This window comes from Acipenser ruthenus, chromosome 1 (genome assembly GCF_902713425.1).
Source record: "Acipenser ruthenus chromosome 1, fAciRut3.2 maternal haplotype, whole genome shotgun sequence".
Classification (NCBI taxonomy): domain Eukaryota; kingdom Metazoa; phylum Chordata; class Actinopteri; order Acipenseriformes; family Acipenseridae; genus Acipenser; species Acipenser ruthenus.
Window position 1 is genome coordinate 13,247,430 of NC_081189.1, and position 20,073 is coordinate 13,267,502.

A 20,073-nucleotide genomic window follows, 5' to 3' on the forward strand; every position below is an offset into this window, starting at 1 on the left:
GACTTTTTGGGTCCTTCTAAACAACATTAACCCTGTTCAACAAACACTGTACAGCAGACGAGGTCACACGAAATAAAAATAATTGGCAACTGCAAGCCCTCACCTGCACTTAAAATACCAGAGAATCGTGCTCATTATGAAGCAAACCTTTGTGTGATTGCCAGAGGCACAGCTGCCAACAGCCAGTAAGTCTTTGCAGGGTCAGTTTGTTAACTCTTGTTCATAAAAAAAGGATTTAAGGTAATCCTGTACAAAGCTACCCAAAATAAATATTAGGAACCAGTTACTATATAAGAAAACTATCCATGTACAAGAGCAAAATGACCCTTGCACTAACCTACACTTGCATGAAGATTTAAAGAGAAAGAAAGCAGTGCTTGAACTAACATCATTTTTTCTATAATTCTTTCTTACTTTAAAGACATTTTGTTATGTAACATGTAATCATTATTTGTATTAAATGGTATTAGAAGAAACTCTAACAACAGTAATGATCTGAAACATGGTTAATTCAATCCACAGGAGGTACATTTTCTAAGGAAAACGGATGACCCCTCCCTCCAAAAAGAAAAATCTGTCTGTTAAGTTTTCCCTCAAAATCAAAAATCTGAGGACCAATCCAAAAGTGTCAGTCATGAAAGGTGTTATTGACAGGTCCAGCAAGCCTTCATATCCACAATGTGATGCATTTCTCACCTTTGCAGGTCCTAGAGGTGAAGTCCAGGTAGTACTGCTGAGCACAGCTCTCATACTGACACTCCCTGAAGAGCAGGACCTTCTGAGGGTCTCTACAAGATGTGCAGGACCCTGCAGACTCACAGGTCAAGCACTTCCTGTTACACGCTGTAAAGGAAAGAGGCACATCATTCAGTATCCTCAAGCGGAACTAGTCCACATATGGATATCACTCCCCTTCCTAAAGTATTTATGCCATTTCATTGACTACATGCACAGCTAACCTGAGGGAATCAGGTCTTACTTTAAGCCCCTTATCTGTTTGCATTAGAGCAGAGGTTTCTACAGCCCTGCTAATTAAGGAGGTGTATGGACAAGCAGTCTGGTAGGAAAGTTAACATGCAGAACCTGGAAAAATACAAGGGCCAGACCACTGCAAGGCAAAGTAATTGAAAACCTTTACTCTAGCAGCGGCATTTATTAATTCACTAGCGACTCATTCGGCATGAAGCTCAAAAATCAAAAGCAGAGTAGAGTTTACTGAACTCACCCTGCCCACTGAATGTGAAACCATATAGATACATACCCTGACAGACCCGATTCTCATCACTGTAGTATCCAGTGTAACAATGAGAACTGCACAAGCCACTATGAGACAAGAGCAAGCCAGCCTCACAAGAGGTACAAGCAAGATATCCTCCTCCAATGCACGTTTTACAAGAGGGATGACACCCTGTAATAGAAGGAGAAATAGTACATTAACAGGGAGGAACAAATGGCACACACGATACCAACAGACAGTCAAATGGCTGTTACGAACCAGAACCAGAACACAATGCATTCTATATAGTTAAAGCACATCACTTGTGGTAAAGAATGCTGTAAACAAGTTTTTATCACAGCTGGATAAGTGGTTCTTTATATATAATTCACAATCACTGTGGCATATCCACAGTACTATAAGGACAGGTAGATGGTTCCTCGATAAATACCCAGATACTCTAAATTAGTTTAAAATAATGTCCGAACTATATATAAAACAGCATTCACATGAGCCTCAGCTATATCCATGTTGCTGGTTTATATTGTCTAAAATAGAATCTCTTGCCTATCAGCCAATACTGATTGTTGACGAACCCCACAATGTAAAAGCAGTATACTGTACTAATATCATTCATTTACAATGTTTACTGTATCTTCCAACCTCGTTATTCATCTTACAGACTACAATGTAATAATATACTGTATACTGTATGCATCTTGCTTTAACTACTTTGATACAGTTCTCCTCTGGCACTGATGAATCTTACTGGAAGAGGCTGGGGCTTCTCCCAGCTCTTGTTAATACTTGTCCCCAGGATTGCACCTATAGTTTTGACTGGAGCAATCAGAAGCTGTCTGGATCTAGAGTAATGCATTCCCAACCTTGGAGCCGGACTCTGATATCAACACAACCCTGCTCGAGACATCTGATGATTTACAACATAGCTGGCTTTTATTTCCATGGCTGTTGATGGCCATTCAACCACTGTAATTACATCAAGTAAATGTGAGGATTGTAGACATCCGTACAAAAGGGAACTAAAGTATAAATGGCAGCAGTCAAACAGCAGGTGTAATAGTGGTACTACTAGTAATATAACACTGCTTGTAGTAACAGGCATAGTTACTAATCAGTAATTTAGTAGTCCAACGAAGATGTGCTGTATAATCATGTACAGAACCCGTTATGATACTTACTTTTACAAGCCCCTCTATCTGTGTAGTATCCTGAGGGGCATTCTGGGACGCACTGCTCACCCAGCAAGAGACCTCTGGGATCCTTACACCACAGACAGACATTGCCATTGTTCTGCAAGTCAGCCACACAACGCTGGCACTGGGAGTGGCAATCTTTCAAAAGATATAGAGAATTTACAGTCAAAACAAGAGGGGTTTGATCTGCAATTGGTCAGTGTTTTACTGTATGTGAGTTTATCTCTGTGAAACAGTTCTGATTACAGGGCTGATTTGACTGCAACTTAAAAGTCTGAGCTGAAGTTTATACATGGCAAATACTTGAATACCGTGAAATGTATTTCAAATAAAAAATAAACAGATCCAGCAAAATAAGTTCCGATTCCATTGAAAAATTCTGTGTATTGATATTCATACTAATTTTTCAGAAAAATATCATCCAATTTAGAATCCAAATGACCTAAATATGCAGAATGAGTTCTTAGCAAAGCACAGGTCTGTAATTCATTGACCTACTGCTGTTACATTTCTGTATTCTTTAAAATAAAAGTATTTGTGTACAATATGTCTTAGAGTCGGGTCAAAAGAAAATGGCAGTTGCTTTTTGAAGTACGGTATTTGCTGTAAATATTTATGTTGGCAATGTCTTGAAATCCAATTTATAAAAACTGAAGTGAAAGCCTGAAGCACAATGAGAACATCCACACACTGCACATTGCTAAAAGCATATCTGCACAGCTGAACCGTCTTTCTTTGTGTCTCTGTATTTCAGACCCCCGGGCATTGAGTTGGTATTTACTATGAAGGAGACAATGCTAAGACTGGCATTCTCTGAAAGATTATGCAGGCTAATTAAGCACATTCACTTCTGAAAAGGCAAATGGCTTCTGCCCTTCCACTGAACCTACAGTACAAAATTCCCAAAGCTTTACAAAGGTCCTTTGTGCAGCAACAGTACCTGCAAGGACAGAACTGGGAGACAACCATCTACTCCAATCATGGCACATTACAGGTGCACTTGAAAGGTGAACAATTGTAACAAATTACTGGCTTTTGAGAGAAAAGTGATTGAGACAGCACTGGTTTCTAAGGGTCTGACAGATGGCACAGCACAATGAGGTTTTTTCTTAGAAGCATTATTCCTGCAATAAAAGAGCACCCTGAAATAGATTTAACTGCATTCTGTCATGTGAAGCTTTTATTGCTGCACTCCCTTACAATATCAAACTTCAGTTTAGTTTTTTCAGCCGAAAACTATTGTTTCACTGAATTGCTGTTGATGCTACAGTAATTGCAGTTTGTTAATGAAAACTATGGATAGAAGCTTTTGTATCAATTTAAAAGTTTGCTTTTGTAAGGTTGCTTCTGTGAACAAAAAAAAACACTTCCCCTTGCTGTAGCTGAAACACAGAAAACAACATGGAGGTGAATAATGACGTTGACTTCGACGAGATGTGCAGCGATATGACTTTCGGACAGCAAAATTGGGATCTTCTCTCCGTTGTGTTTTTACTCAATTTGTAACAAAAGTAGCATGCTAGTTTAAAGCAGTGTTCAGTTTCTTGTTATTTTGAGTGGTTCATAAATGATCTGTTAGTTCTACAGTTGCCTGACTGCCTGTCACCACAGGCCAGTGCAGTGATATAAGTAATGCAGTCCCACTCTCCCTGAAGGCAGCATTGAGATGAACCATTTTCATAAATATTGAACGCTTATTACAGTCTTTAAATATTTAGCATGTCTGTATGTTCCAGAGAAAATGTCAAGCACTGAATGCAACTGTTAGGCCAGAGATAGACAAGTAATTTATATTGGCCTGTTTGGAACAAAACCCCAGACTGGAATGGATCTTGAGGGCCAGAATTGCACATCACCTTCCTACATTCACTAATACCTAGAGAAGGGCATGACAACTCTTACCCTTCCTGAGCAGGTCTTTGTTTCTGCTATGTTCTAAATTGTTTATTTGAACCAATTTAAGCCCCCATCCAGACCATAAAGCAGGTAAGTGCTTCATTATAACTTTTAAATCTGGTGCAGAATGACCCCCTCAGGCCCGGGGAGGCATCAAGATAGACAGCAATGAAAAGAGCTCATCTGTGACTAAACCTCCTATTTTAAACAGCGCCTCCCCCTGTTTGTTCCATGTTCCTGTTAAAATGAATGTAAATTCCAAACAGACAGCTCAGCTAAACTTCCAACACTGCAGAACAATGAAGTGCTTTTGGTTCTCCCACACTAATCATGTTCCCCCCACACATTTTAAAGATCAAAGGCTGCCACATTTTAGAAATGCTACAATCAATTAGACTGGGACACTAATGATCACTACTGTAGAATATAACCAATTCAACAACCTCATTTACAATAGGTCAGAACAACAGTGGAAGGAATGAGCTATTGTGCAACAATAACATGAAATAACTTTAGTTGCATTTAGAAAACACTGCCAGTGAAGCCTTTACTTTGACTGGCCATTAAAATATGTGTATCCTCTTTCTCTACATTCCTTCTTGCTTTCTTACCTGCTAACTTAGTTCCTATGCTGATTTAGGAGGAACTGAAGCAATAACAGTCACAGGCTTAGTTTGCAGACCAGAATTTCCAAACAAAAAAAAGTCACACTATGCAATCTGACAATGCCAACGATAGGGGCACAAAGAGCGCTTTAAACAGTGTCCCGTACTTTCAGTGTACAAATGCCAGGTATCTCCAACCATCACACCTCAGGAAACTGCGGCTTAAATCTGACAGCACTAATACTTCTCAATACCCAAAATGTGTTTTTAGCCAACTGCCCTCGGGAAGCCAACATTGGTGTTTGCAACAGTTTTACTCTCTTCTAAATCAAAATTAATACCTGTGATCAAAATGGGATTTTTTTTAATTAAAAGTCAACAACATCCAATAATTGATCATGTGAACTGAAAGACTTCTCCCCCTTCCTCTACATTTGCTTTTTTAATTTGTAGCTCTAATTATAACTTGCAGATGCTCTACTAATCCCTTAATCAGCACTAACGATGTTGTCGTCACTTTCTTTTTCACACATTGACTTAACTGAGGAGATGGTTTACAGAAGCCAAACCTCTTTGTAAACGTTACCATTCTAATATAACAAAAGCTAACACGAGTTAAAACGAATCCTTTCTCCTTTTATTCATATCAATTGCATACTAAGGCAGCATTTTTTTATATCATATACTGGTGTAAAGTTTTTATGAGCTAGATGGGTAGAACATTTCAACATCAAAGGAGAGCAAAAACTATGCAAACTTTGAACATCTCTACAAGCAGGCAAAATGCCATCTTTCCCTTTACAGCCTACAGAAAATAACTTTAATTGAAGAGGAGCAATTTGGACTGGATTTGGATCATTTCGACTTTTTGGTTTTATATCTCCTCTAGACAGCTTGAAGTAAGCATTTTCTAATTTGGAAGAATCCTTAAAGGTTATTTTACTTTTCTATAAGATAAAAAAAAACAACCTTGAATTCATAAGACACAACATGAAAGGTTTTGTGACGGAGTTCAAACTGATAAAAAGTAAATGCTTGCAGTCAGCTTGTCTTCATGTTTTAATCATTGATCTCTGTTTCTCCCGCTATGTTTGCAAATTCAAAGCAGTTTAAACATGTCAGCATGAGTCTTTCCACTAATGGAAACCATATATTTAACTGTGGTGTTTATCTTAAGATACCCATGGCTACATATTATTCCACACATCTGGTTAATGTGCAATGGCTTCAACCATTTTTAAAGATATATCAGATAGCACAGTTTTCCACATTGCTTTATTCTAACATGGCTACCATTACCATTAGCATTACCATTAGCATTATCGTTAGTTTAACGACATCTAGATAGAAACAAACGTAAAAAAAAAGATATTTCTTTAGGATCATCCAGTATCCTGCATGGTCGTATTTAGGAGACATATTTAGGGGGGAGTGACTGTATTTTTTCAACATGCTTTTACCATTGGGTGCTTATGAATGTTTTATTAATCAGGGATATTATGATTGTTAAAACATACATTTGGAATCAGTTCGACTTTTATTATACAGTAGTTTGTAAAATATTATATTTTGATCTATTTGGAACGGGGTCTGACAACAAGGATGTGTATATGTTTGATTTTCTTTTTCCTTTTAAACAAAACCTTTTATCACAGACCTCATCTCAATTCAGAATTGAACAACCCTAACTTACTTTGTTGAATCTTCACTGAGCATATGTGAGGAAAAGCAAAGAAAACTCCCCAGCAGCCTGGTAATTGAAAGATAATGATAGGTTTGTCTGGACTCAATGTAATTTTCCCAGAATCACACAGTGGTCAATAAATATCCAATTCTCAGTGCTGACCACTAAGCCACACTGGATCCCCATGGTAACTCACATTTTCAAATGCTGCTGATCCCCTTTACTTAAGCACTGTAAATCATAGGGAACAAGACCTGCTATTTTTATATTCATCTTCTTTTGTCTTAACAGATTCTTACCAACACAGTATCCAACCGCATTCAAGTACTGTCCCTCTGGACAGCTGGTTCTGCAGTGGCCATTGAGCAGCGTGGCGTGAGGGTGACATGATGTACAGTCAGCATCAGAGGGGCCGCTGCACTCCTTACAGGATGGATGACAGGCTGGGTAAAAATAACAGGTGAAGTTTAAAATCTATGACTTCTGATTGATAACACAGTTTGATTAATCCTGCCCACAGAATAATACATTCCTAGCATCAAATATAAGAACCCTGTAAAATCTTTTACTCAGGCACTGACAAGGTTCGAAAGAGGAGATTTGGGGAGGAAATGAGCTCATATTCATGTATGTCTGGGATTGTAGACTGGCACTAGAGAGACGTCAATGTGATTGTTTTGCAATGTTACTGCTGTGCTCTATGACAGACCTACCTCGGTGCAGTAAACAAACATTGCAGGCACAAGAACCTACTTTCTGACAAATATATATATATATTTTTTTTTTCGTCTTAACAGTGTTTGAGGATCAGTTGCACATCACAAGTCAGCAGGAGCGGCATTTCAGATTTAAGTGGGGGTGGGGGGGGAATTTAAGCAGGGAACATTTTCTGTGATTATTTCCTATATTTTTTATAAATCATACGGTAACAAAATTACCAACACAGGACAAACAGGCAACTTTTAAAGATAAGCCTAAATGGCTCCCCTGCAAGTCAGTTGTTAGGGTTAGGTTGCCATGCTCATCAAGTAGCCCCAGTGATAGTTTGCACCACATGATCAGGGTCCCTGGCACAAATAATTTGAATGCTTTATTTGTTTTGTTTTTGTTTTTATTTTGCACATTTTTCAATTGTTCAGTTTTTTGGACCCTATTGTATATATAGCCATAATTCATTTATTTATAATCCAATTTGCTAAATTTTCTTCCATGTTCCCAACTTGTTGAAGTTTCATTGTACACTGTCAGATATGACCTGGCCATGCTAAAATAAATTTTATAAACAATAAATAATGTATTGTGTGCATATTCATTTCATGTATGTACTTGTAACCATTATAGTTAAAGAGTTACAGGCACAAATCTAAGAACAGTAAAAAAAACTGGCAAAAATAGCTTGGACCCTAAAGAGTTTAGTTTCTTAAATGCCTGATCCAATGTGTTTACACAGTGGGAATGTGAAGGCGATGCGTTAGCCAATGCTTTATGTTATGACATCATTTAATGTAAGATTGATATGGAATTGATATGGCATCCAGTAAAGGCACTCCGCGTGGAGTGCAGGATATGCCCTATAGTCTGGACGTCGCGAGTTCGAGTCCAGGCTATTCCTCTGCCGACGGAGGACGGGAGCTCCCAGGGGGTGGCGCTCAATTGGCCGAGCGTGACCCGGGGGAGGGAGGTCTAAGTTCGGCCAGGGCGTCCTCGGCTCACCGCGCACCAGCGACCCCTGTAGTCTGGCCGGGTGCCTGCGGGCTTGCCTGTAAGCTGCCCAGGGCTGCGTTGTCCTCCAACGCTGTAGCTCTGGGTGGCTGCATGGTGAGTCTGCAGTGTGTAAAAAAGCGGTCGGCTGACGGCACACGCTTCTGAGGACAGCGTGTGCTCGTCTTCACCGCTCCCGAGTCAGCGCAGGGGTGGTAGCGGTGGGCTGAGCCTAAAAAAATAATTGGACAATACTAAATTGGGGAGAAAACAATAGAAATAATTGGCGACCACTAAATAAAAAAATAAAAATTAAAAAAAGATTGATATGTATACCATTTCCTTACCTCTGATGTTTAATTCATGCTCCTTTTCCATGCTGGTATTGCAACAGAGGCACATGTCTAACCCCCTGATCTCAGCAATATAACTTTATTACCCATTACCCGCATATGGAACATATTAACAAGACACAGTGGCCTAACCATAAAAAAAACACTGAATTACCACAGATAATTATCCAACTTTGCTGCTTAACCCATTTCCGCAGTATAAAGACATTTGATACTGCGGTCAGTGGGAGTGAAGAGCAATAAAAAAAAAACCCTTTTAATCTTTTAGCTCGAGGTTCCAGTTCCATTCGGATAGCTGCATAAGGGACACTAGGGAAGTTTACTTACTGTTGCAAGCGTTGTCCTGACTATACCGTCCATTTGGGCACTGCTGTAAACACGTTCCTTCATAGAGGACCACTGGGGGTGCACAGGCTGTGCAGTTCTGAGCACTTTTCCCTGCACACGTCAAGCATGTGGCATGACATTCTAAAGGTTAGGGAAGAAAGTACAAAACAAAGTTAGCTTGACACGTAAGTGGACTTGAGGACTTCTAGTAAAATATTGTAAATAAGGAGATTTGTCTTCATTCCCAATAGCACAGCGCTGGGAAACCAGTTTATGAACAGTGGACTTGCAAATACAAAAACAGAACAATGGAATAAACAATTTGTCCATATTAAAACTTTGGGCTTAAAGACAGTACATAGTAACCTCTAACACTTTTCAACTTAAGCTGTCAGCATTCAGAAAAGCCTTGTCTGAAAATTAATTGCATTGAGAAACCTACAACATGCACACACACAATTCTCACACTGAAAATGCCATCTGCAGTACATTGTAAACTAGCACTTTGTATAAGGCTCTACTGTTCATGTCTCATTGCCAGAAAATACCCTCACAGCTGGACTTGTCAACATGACATTTTTATTTATTTGTTCATTTTAAAGCGGTTCATGCACTGGGGTGCAGTTTGAAACACATTTTAGAGCTGGCCAGGACAGGTACTGTATCCAGGCAAACAGGTTGTTAAATATGTTCACCTCTCTTGGAATTTGTTACTACCTATTTCCAGTATGTCATAATGGAGATAATCCCTGCATCCTCTTCAATGACAAATGAATGAAGCATGGTAGTCTAAGGAGTCACAGCATGTGTTTTAACATGCTCACCCTGCACATTTGCACCTTTGAGCAAACAATATATTTCAACTTTTTTTTTTAAATATGACTCTCATTTTCGATACCTGTACTTTGGTTTCACTGATTGAATACAATTTAAAAAACATTCTGGTAACAGTTTTAAAAAAGAAAGTGTGCATGCAAGAACAGGATATTTCCAAGATGTTTGTGCAAAGAACATTTAAGAACATAAATATATTTCTCTGTACGTTTTACACCCTATCAAGCCCCAGTGATTATAAATATTTCATAAATTATTTTCCCTTTCTGTAATAGCACATCATTCTCTTGGCCTGAATTGCATGTCAACACATTGGATACAGTTGGATTAAGAATTTTAACAAAGGGCTTGTATACTGTAGAAGCATATAGGTTTATCTAGGTTGATCTAGCAGTAAGTGCCAAAATAAACAGGACCTAAATGTTCATATCTCAAATCTCTGAAAATATATAAAAGCTTTTACCAAAAGACCGTTTAAAGTTTTACTACTCAGAAATCTAAATGACTCATGTTTTAAAGCTGAATGGCAATGAGCAAAACTAAAGTAAATATATACAGTATATAAAGTTAAAACATTGTTGAACTAAGGGGTGTTAAGATCTTCATTCTACCTTTGCATATGTTGTCAGTGTCGAGGTACAGCTGGGGCTTACACTCGGAAACACACACTCCGTGAGGGATTCCATTTTCTTTCCGATGGGAGTGTAGCACCTCTTCTGGTTTCAGGCACTGGGTGCAGTCAGAGTGCTTCGGACCCACACAGGAGCGGCAGGTCAGGTGGCAGGCTAAAGAGAATGGATAAAACACGTTCGAACAAATATCCATTAAAACATACTTTATTCTTTCCTTTTTTTTAAATCATTGTAGGTTTCCAAAACATTTTGTTCTTGCTCCTGGAGTCTCATTTAACCTTAAAAAACTGATGATAAAAATAAAGACGAATTGAAATGGATTTGACCTTTAATCAGTTTCCTTGAAAGTCTTTTTTTATTTTTTATTAGAAGACTTTTACGCAAAGGTGAGGCCTTCAACGTCATGGGTTTCAGTTACAAATGCAACCAGCACACAAGCACTAAAAAGCACAGTAAAGAGACCCACTGGTAGTGGATGCTAGGACTGCTTATGGATAAATGTAACACATTTAGAAAATAGTGAGGCTTTTTATATTCCTTATACTGAACTCCAGGCCGCCTGGTGTTGTTGGATACCTGCACCTCTTGAGTGGTTGAATGCACAGTATGTCCTGGACATAGTGCATTATTCCTTAGATAGAGAGATGGATATTCTTCATGTAATATTGTGTCCGTGATTCCTACCTTTACAGACCCCATGCTGAGGGTAGAATCCCTCCCCGCAGCTGGGTATGCACTGGCCTTGGTGGAGCACCAGAGAGCCGGGGCAGAGACTGCACTGAGTGGCTGAGGGACCTGCACAAGCAGCACAGGAGCTGTGGCAGGCTGCAGGTGAAGCAGAAAAAACAAAATCAGACACATGCTCTGAAACAAAGACATGCACTGCAATACACTGCATATACAGACAGCATTAAGATTACACTGTATCTGGGATAAATATACATATTAATGTATTTATAATTAAATTCAATTACAGAGATTTTGATACTTGAAAAATGTGTGCTAAAAAATCCCTTACCAAGTTTCATAACAATTGGATGAGTGGTTCTCAGTATAAATGTAAAAATGTGCTGAATGTATGTACAGACAAATGGACAGGCACCTCTCATTCGGTTTTATTGGGATCCTGTAGTACGTGGCACAGCTTGGATAAACACATGTTAAAACTGGGTCCATAGCGACAGCAGAGCCTGTTGCTGAACAAAATGACTGATTTATAAAATAGTCAAGACCTTAAAAAAAAAGGACAGACCAAAGCACTTGCCATTTTATCCATTCCAAAGACTGTTCTCTACCTGTACACCTGATACACCCTGCAGTTATTACTGCATTGTGATGTCACTGTCTGTAGTGTAAAATGTCACACTCTGTGCTATGATAAAATGTGTTTATTTTATTGCAGTGTTTATAGTTACAATATTACTGCATGGAGATAAAGTGACCTGATACTGTACTATTTGTGCTGAAGTACAACTATATTTGAAACTGCATGATGCTTTGTGCACATACCACCATGATGCCAGATAATCAATTGCATTTTTCCTTTGAGCACCACTTACCTCTGCACCTGCCAGCAGTGTCTCTGTAGAAGCCATCAGGGCAATGGGAGACACACTTCCCATGATGCAGCACTCTTCCAGAAGGGCAGCTCAGACACTTCGGGGTGTCTGGGTTACACGTCTGGCAAGACTGGTCACATGCTTGAGTAATAAATACAAATAATGTATGTTTATATTGAAAAGCAACATTGTACATTAATATGTATGCATGTAGCTGTATAGCAATTCACTGTTATTATTGTAGTCAATCATGAGAGATGTATTGAATTCCCAGTATTGTTGTCAAACTGTACATTATGAGAAAATGATTTGTGTATTAATAACTGGTAGTGGTACTCTGGGAGATATTCCAGAATTAGTTATTATAACTGCTCATAAATAAACTAACCTTGAATTAAACTAAAACAAATATGCAATATTAAATGGGGGCTGCAGAATAGTTTTTGCTACTGAGTAATTAAGTAATTTAATATGGCTTTCAAAAAACAAAAGTAAAGCCTTTGATTTTTGAAGTGCTATTCAGAAATACACAATATCATATTACAATATGGAATAATATAGTATGCGAAAAAAAAATAATCCCAAATTACAGTGGATATATAACATTCTTATTCTGATATTTATTTACCATAGCAGTTTCCACTGTTGACGTAAAACCCCTGGCCGCAGCTCGCCACGCAGGTCCCAGCCTTGAGCACGTGTGATGGATCTTCACAGGAGAGGCAGTCTCTTTCAGCAGGACCTCTGCACGAAGAACATGACTCATGGCAAGCTGCAGAAAAGAAAAGGGGACAACCATTTAAAGTTCAAACTGTGGGAATTATTTTTAAAGCTTTGTTTTTTATTTTGTTTGTTTTTTTAGCTGAGTACAGATTTTGAGTTTAATTTGGTGTGTAGATACAGATTATTAGGAAACAGGAGGGCTTCTTAAAAACTGACATACTTTGTAACCCCAGGGTAGCTTACAAGACTTTCAGACCGGTTATCTACTGCAAAAGAGGCTTGCCAAGGTTAGCGCTGTCTACTGTCTTAAGCTATTTGCTTACTAAGCGGCCTAATGAAAATCCAATATAAGGCCCAACACAGAGGCCTAATGAAAATCCAATATAAGGCCCAACACAAAGGCCTAATAAAAATCCAATATAAGCCTCAACACAGAACTACTTATGATGAATTAAATATTAGAAACTTCAGAACTTTCATTTATCAACCAGGAAGCTCCATTTCTACCATCACCACACAACATAAAACAAATAAACAGAAGGAAAGTAAAACAATAACAAGGTACATACATCTCTAAATGAACTACGAATGCACTGTTTACACATTTCCAATATCTAACTATTGGCCGTTGCCTTGGGACCTCTGTAGGATGCGGTCAACTACTAGACAGCAATGCCCTCTGATCAGGGTTCTTTTATTATGTATGGAATTCTACAGGTACAGAATTCTATCTTAGATAATGGCAGTACATGCCTGGTATTTTTCCCAGGGATAACATTACTTGTCTAAATATAACCACTTCTATGATACAGACACATCAATCATGAAACGCCACACACTGTGGGCAGACAGCCAGCACATTTTATTCAATTTCCAGGTTATAGCTCAATTTCCTCTTCAAATATTTTGTCATTTGGACCACTGGACTGACAACAAGATGGACCTCTCCATACTTTCACTTGGTAATACCTGATATTCAATACTGTCATGTCTCTTCCAGTGCATATATCATTGTTCTATAAACAGCCATAGTAAATGCCAAGCAGAACCGGAATCCCAAACAAGCTGACCAGTGCAAGAACACATGGCTATCCATTTAAACTTGCTAGCAAAGTGGATTTTGAGCCCAATAGTATAATTATAAAGATGCTTTTTTTTAACAACATAGACTTAGCCTTAATGTGCCAGTATTAGTCCCTAATAATTATACTGTAGTACTTATGTTGTATTGCTGTTCTGTGAAGTTCTTTATTTGGTCTAGACTTGTGTCACGAGAAGTGAGCTGGTATGGTCCCTTTCACTATTTGACATTCTCTGACTGTGCAGTGTAAACCAGCGACCCAGTACAGCTCGGACTGAACACACTGTATCTGCTGCAAACGTATGATTCAATGTGTAATCCAGCTGTCCAGTTCATTCACTATGATATGTGATCAAAATTAAGTAGAGGTTTCTCAAATCGAACCCAAATCAAATTTAAATACAACATTCTGCTTTGTGCTCAGCACTGCTAAAGTCAAAAGGTGTACATGTGTAAGCGCTACGAATCATTTGTAGGCCACAAAATATATTTCTTAAAAGTTGAACAGGTTTCTAAGTATTTCCCCAGTTAAACTGCTTCAATAAGAAGAAACTGGGCAGCGATCTCTTCCCAAATTTGTTTTCAGACAGTTAGCACGTAGCACCAAAGCATATTTGTGTTATTTTACCAGAGCAACATAAATGAAAAATAAAACAGCATGACTCATCATGATAAACTTCAAAGACACGCTTTGATAGAGATCGCCCAGACATAACAGTTGCAGCTGCCTGGGTCAGTACATGGATGAGATACCTCCCTTTTATGGCTTATCATATTAGTTCCAACTATTAGGTATGGGAATGATAAAACATGTTCTCCAATAACCCCTATACATGCAGAGAGAACTCTGAAACAAGATGCTGTGCAAGAGATTATCCAGTTTAAATGTCTCTTACTCTTTATTTCTGTGCAAATATCAATGCATAAAAGTAACATACAAAGAGGAGTAAAATCAGACGATACTTTAGCGCAATGCAGATTTTCTAATGATTGTTATGCAGATCTATCAATAATAGACACGCTCACGTAAAACAGCTAGCTTCACAAATCAGCATCCCATATGGTTAAATGACTGTAAACCGCTTTAAAATTAATTTTATTACTATGGTCATTAAAGTGTGAAATTAAACGTTAAATCCTTTTGTTAATTGCTGCAGGCTTGGTATACAGTTTTTAAATGGCTGGTTTAGGAGCTGTTTATTGCCATCTCTTAATAAGGCACAATGCAGAAATGACTTTAAGTCAGTTGGATTAAGATTTCAAGTTCATAGTGTTTTTTTATTGCTAATGTTTGCTGCGTAAGTGTTTCTGTATAATAGTAATTGTGTATAGTTAATAACAATTCTGATACATACTACTGTATATATGCACTCTCTTTTAGGAAACCATTAGAACCACAGCTTAGTTCAGTCTGAAATAAATCCATTTTATAGAAATGCAGTACCCAAGAAGCAAAATACACAATTCTATATTATTATTATTATTATTATTATTATTATTATTATTATTATTATTATTATTATTATTATTATTATTATCATCTTACTTTACCATCCATAACCCTTTTAATAATTCTAAAATATCATAACACTCACAACATTTAATATAACAGACACATGAAAAACTGGGTCAGCGCAGAGTGCTCATTGCTATTGTTTATATTACTGAACATTTAAAGTCATGAATGATTTGAGGTAATCCACATTCTCTGTCATTCTTGCCTAAATTGGGTCCATTTGCTGAATCAGGTGATTATCAGTGCTGATCGTGCTGGTGGTTTGGTGACATAGACATTGTCTACCAGGATCTGAACTGAGACCACTGCAGTTCATTTTAATGAAACCCTCTGAAAAGCCAGCGGATGGAAATGATTTGCAGTCCCTCTGAATCAGGAAGGATTGAAGATGGGTCTTGTCACACACATTTGTACAAACACAAGGCTGCACCACAGGTTTCAAGAATTCAATTCCAGATATAAAAAGGGCTATTTCCATAAAACTGTTGACTCCTTAATTACAGATCTGCCTCAATCTCAATCTTCAATAAATGTACCCATTGCATCTATCAGTTAGAAGAACTTCATTATTTTAAACAGTTGGAAAAATCAAAATTGTTTGTTTGTAATAAATGTGATTACCTGCACAGTGCCGCTGATTCTGGTAGAATCCGTCTCCACAGGCTGTCACACACTTTCCATATTTCATCAGCCGGCCCTTCCCGCACAAAGTGCATTCAAATTCATTCTTACAAGCAGCACAAGTCTCCTTACAGGCTACAGAGGAACAAGAAAAGTTTTAAGTACCAAACTCTAATATTCCACATCAAGGTTTATGTTGCTTATAACATTCTTTGCTATGCTACTTTCTTAAGTGAGGTGGGGAAGCATACCACTAATGCCAGGCCTCTGTGCCCTGCGCAACCCTAAGAACCACTTCAGAAAACCAGCCTGGAAACCAGAAATACTACAAATGTAGAGTATGTTCATTTCCTACTGATTTACACAATTCAACTGCAATCTTATGGACTTTCAGCGCCCAGGTCTGGAGACCCTGATAATACAGTCTGAGATCCAAAGCTAACAACCTTATCTCTCAGATACTATTTCAGCTTCGGAATGCATTCAGCCCTTGCCAGTGATTTGAAGTCAAAATGTGGCAGCCTTTAAAGTGTGCTAATTGCAAGAGATTACAATCTCCAAGGTCCTGTGTGTTGTGAAGGGTATGTGTGAGTGTGTCAGATCTGTCATGAACAGTTCAGAAAGAAAGTAATGATAAGTACCACACATTTTCCACACCGTGGTTACTCATGACTTTGAGGTTGGCATACCTTTACACACTCTGCCATTCTCGTGGAATCCAGGTTCACAAGCTTGCACACAGCGGCCGTTCTGCAGAAGCAATCGACTGTCACGGCAGCTTTCACAGTGATCAGGGGATTGGGAGCAGGTTAAGCAGTCTGAGTGGCACTGGACTGTGACAGAAAAAAAGAACTGAATTTTAACACTGCGGACAAGATTTAGCTAGAAGTTGCGCAGCTTTTTTTTTTTTTTTTCTAAATAAAATAAATAAAAGTAATTGATTCAAAACTTTCAATATAACTGTTCCTACATTGTTTATTTCTTGTTTTGAAACATTAGCCGTGAAAATTAGTACCGGTACTGCAGCCTTCTCCCTAACAGTGCCTTGTCATATCTGTAACATAGCAACATACCAGGGTAGGGATAACTGAATCAGATACTGTAGGCATTAAAGAGGGTTCCTTATTGTAAGGTTAGCGAGTGCATAATATTCTGTAACCGTGTTTTCAGGATCTGTAATGCTGTTCCAGGGGGTGTAAATTAAAATATATCCTGTTCAATTTGTTTAGATGAGTTCCTTTATATTCATATCTTTTAGAATGTATGGAAAAGCCCTCAATTGTGAGGGAGTAAAACTGAAGAAAACGTCATTAACAATATTTCATACAGATGGGTTGCCAAATTGTGCTTGTAGCAGCGTAGAGAAAATAGATTATTATCATTATCAGAGCTGTGAGGATACAAACAAAGCAAAAAATGAATGCAGCCGAGCATGAACTGTAAAATCTGTGGATTCAAATTTGCATTCTAATTTCTGCTGCTGTCAAGCTAGTAACATTTCAGGGATTAAGTTATTATGAACCCAAACTCATTGGAAGCCAAGAACATATTTTATACACCACAGACTGGTAAATAAAGTGTATCAATATGGGCTAGAAAGGACAGCTTTGGAGAGAATGACAAATCTCTATAACAGGTCAGTTGTGTATAACTTGGCTAATATGATTTGGGAATAATACCCTTTATGATACTTCTATTATGTAGCCTTCACTGATTCATTGGACTTGCTGGTCTGTTTGGATTTAGCAAAAGCAGGCAACCATTTCATTATTGTTCTCCCAAAATGTTTTCTCAGAATTCATTTGAACACAGCACAGGATTAATGCAGCAAAAAGAGCAATAACACTTTATTACCCATAACCTCTCAAAGCCATTCTTATTAATTAAACTGGGTCAACTAAAAAGTGTTTACAGTTAACAAATAAAATGCTCTTAAGTGTATAAAGAGCAATACATGAGGCAGCAGGAATTACCAGCTAGATAATTAGAAATTGTACTGGATAATATAAGTCTGCTTGAAATCTGTCTAATGTTACAGCAGAGTTTTAAGATTCTAAAGCTTAGAAGGCCGTTTTTCAAAATTTTAATTCCATTCACCAAATGTACAGTATAGCAGAGTGATACCTCATCCTAAAACAAATCCCATCCTAACAAAAAAAAAAAATTGAATATACACAAGTGTAGTGATTGTATACAGGATTGTTAAAATACATCTTAAAGAAGTCCAAGGTTTGTTACCTGGTCTGCACTGTGGGCAGCACTCGCCCTCCACTGCCACAGCTAAGGTGCCCACAGGGCAGGAGGGGCAGGAGCGCTGGAAGCACAGCGCCTGTGAATCCCTGCACTCACACTCTCGACACAGGCCCTCTCGCCACCTCTCTAAATTCTGAGAACAGGGTGAAAAAAGGTCTTGCCGTCAGGTTTGTTTAACTGTGTGAAAAAGATAAGGCTAGAGTGGTAGGAAATGTAAAGCTGTACTTACAGCAAGATGCTTTTCACCTCTGAGGTCAGACTGTGGTCCCTAGGTCAAAACAAAATGTATTACATAATGATATTTGCAGTGACAGGGTTATAGGAAAAACAAATGTTAACGATTTAGAAGTATAATAATGAGGAATTGAAAAATCTATAGTATTCCTTGTTTTTTAAAAAAAATGCTTTTTTTGAAAAAAAAAAATATATATAAAAAATGCCTATCTGCATTCATTCATACACAGTATCGATTTCTCTCCAGCTGTAATAGTGTCTATTGACGAAAACCCTGACATGCGGTAGGATCTGCCTTTCAGATTTAGTATTTGTGAGCATGTCTACTATTTATGTATATATTGTATCTAGAACAATGCCATACACAGTAGTAAACACGTGTCTCTACTTGTTTTAATCCTCATGATTTACCTCTTTGGACTGTTCCTTGTAAACACAGAAACTGCTCATGGACAGGCATTCCGGACAACACTTTCCTGGTAAATACATCAACTCTTCACCCTGTGGAAAATTCACAATTTCTTTTTACATGAACTTCTACAAACAAGGTATAAATAACCACCCACTGTTCAGAAAGCACAGCAGTTTCTCAAAACAGAGTTAGTTTCAGGCACACAAACTTTCGATCTGCATACAATTTATCACAGATGTTCTTGCGACAGCAAACATGTTAGAGAAGGCCAAAGAAAATACATTATGTGCAATTATTTATTTATTTTTATAAAAATGAAGACAACATCACAGCACAGACTTTATGTATGTAACATTAACACTGTTCACTTAAGCTGACAGAATTATCCTTTCTGCTCTCCTGGTTGTGGGCAATGTTTCATCTTGTTTTTTTTTGTTGGCTGAATGTTGCTTAATAATAGCTTTTGCAACAGGTGAGTAAAACAATTTCAGACAAAATCTGGAAATACAAGTCCTGTTGCGTGCATAATAAAAGAACTACACGCAAATGTAGCTTTAGGGAAGAGATATTCATGTCTTCACAGGGGTTGTTTTCTGAGATATCAGACGTGTTTGCTGTAGGTTTCTATTTCTCCTTTGTTCTGTTACTTGAGATATTCAATGAGAGTGCAAGGGGATCCACTATCAGGATGGAAAGAATGAGAAAACGATACAATTAAAAAAAGTCACGCAACTCAAAATTCCCAAGAGGGTGTTGGAATGCTTTGCTAATATAGAACTGCTAGGGTTCAATTAAGACCGCTGTATCCTCATCAAGCTGCCTAAACCAATTTGTATTTCAATATTAAGCTCTGTTCGGTAGTAAAAATACAAACTATAAGATTTTCAGCCTAAAAAGTGCAGAAAATACAGACTTCAGACCATATCTGAGAGTCATAGACTATTAAATGTACACATCTATTCTGATGCGGTACTAAACCAGTTTCACCAGACACACAACTGCTCTTACCCATATGCACTCCACTTTGGCGCACTCTGCTTTCTGGCACATGACCTGGCCGCGTTCACACATGCAGAACTCACAGCCGGTGCCATTCCACATCTCGCCATGGTAACGGATGGAGCCCTCGTACAGGCAGTTCCCTTTGGACGATACACACTCTTCACAGCACTGGCCAGCTCTCTTCACTTTGTTCTGGCCCTATAACATACA

At 38.2% G+C, this 20,073-nt stretch overlaps 1 protein-coding gene across 3 annotated transcripts in view; it reads right to left on the reverse strand.

The window, feature by feature from the left end:
* The window catches only part of LOC117403996 (extracellular matrix organizing protein FRAS1-like), a 111,677-nt gene that overhangs the window by 44,011 nt on the left and 47,593 nt on the right, over positions 1-20,073 (reverse strand). For all 3 annotated transcript variants that reach the window (XM_059004022.1, XM_034925212.2, XM_059004074.1), the window contains exons 9-23: positions 19,870-20,061; positions 18,861-18,950; positions 18,445-18,483; positions 18,201-18,348; positions 16,652-16,795; positions 15,963-16,097; positions 12,650-12,793; positions 12,022-12,162; positions 11,147-11,287; positions 10,442-10,615; positions 8,997-9,137; positions 6,915-7,058; positions 2,416-2,568; positions 1,262-1,408; positions 697-843 (exon numbers count right to left, since the gene is read on the reverse strand). In XM_059004022.1, coding sequence (XP_058860005.1) covers positions 697-843; positions 1,262-1,408; positions 2,416-2,568; positions 6,915-7,058; positions 8,997-9,137; positions 10,442-10,615; positions 11,147-11,287; positions 12,022-12,162; positions 12,650-12,793; positions 15,963-16,097; positions 16,652-16,795; positions 18,201-18,348; positions 18,445-18,483; positions 18,861-18,950; positions 19,870-20,061 — 2,080 coding nt within the window. The remainder of the gene's footprint in view (positions 1-696; positions 844-1,261; positions 1,409-2,415; positions 2,569-6,914; positions 7,059-8,996; positions 9,138-10,441; positions 10,616-11,146; positions 11,288-12,021; positions 12,163-12,649; positions 12,794-15,962; positions 16,098-16,651; positions 16,796-18,200; positions 18,349-18,444; positions 18,484-18,860; positions 18,951-19,869; positions 20,062-20,073) is intronic.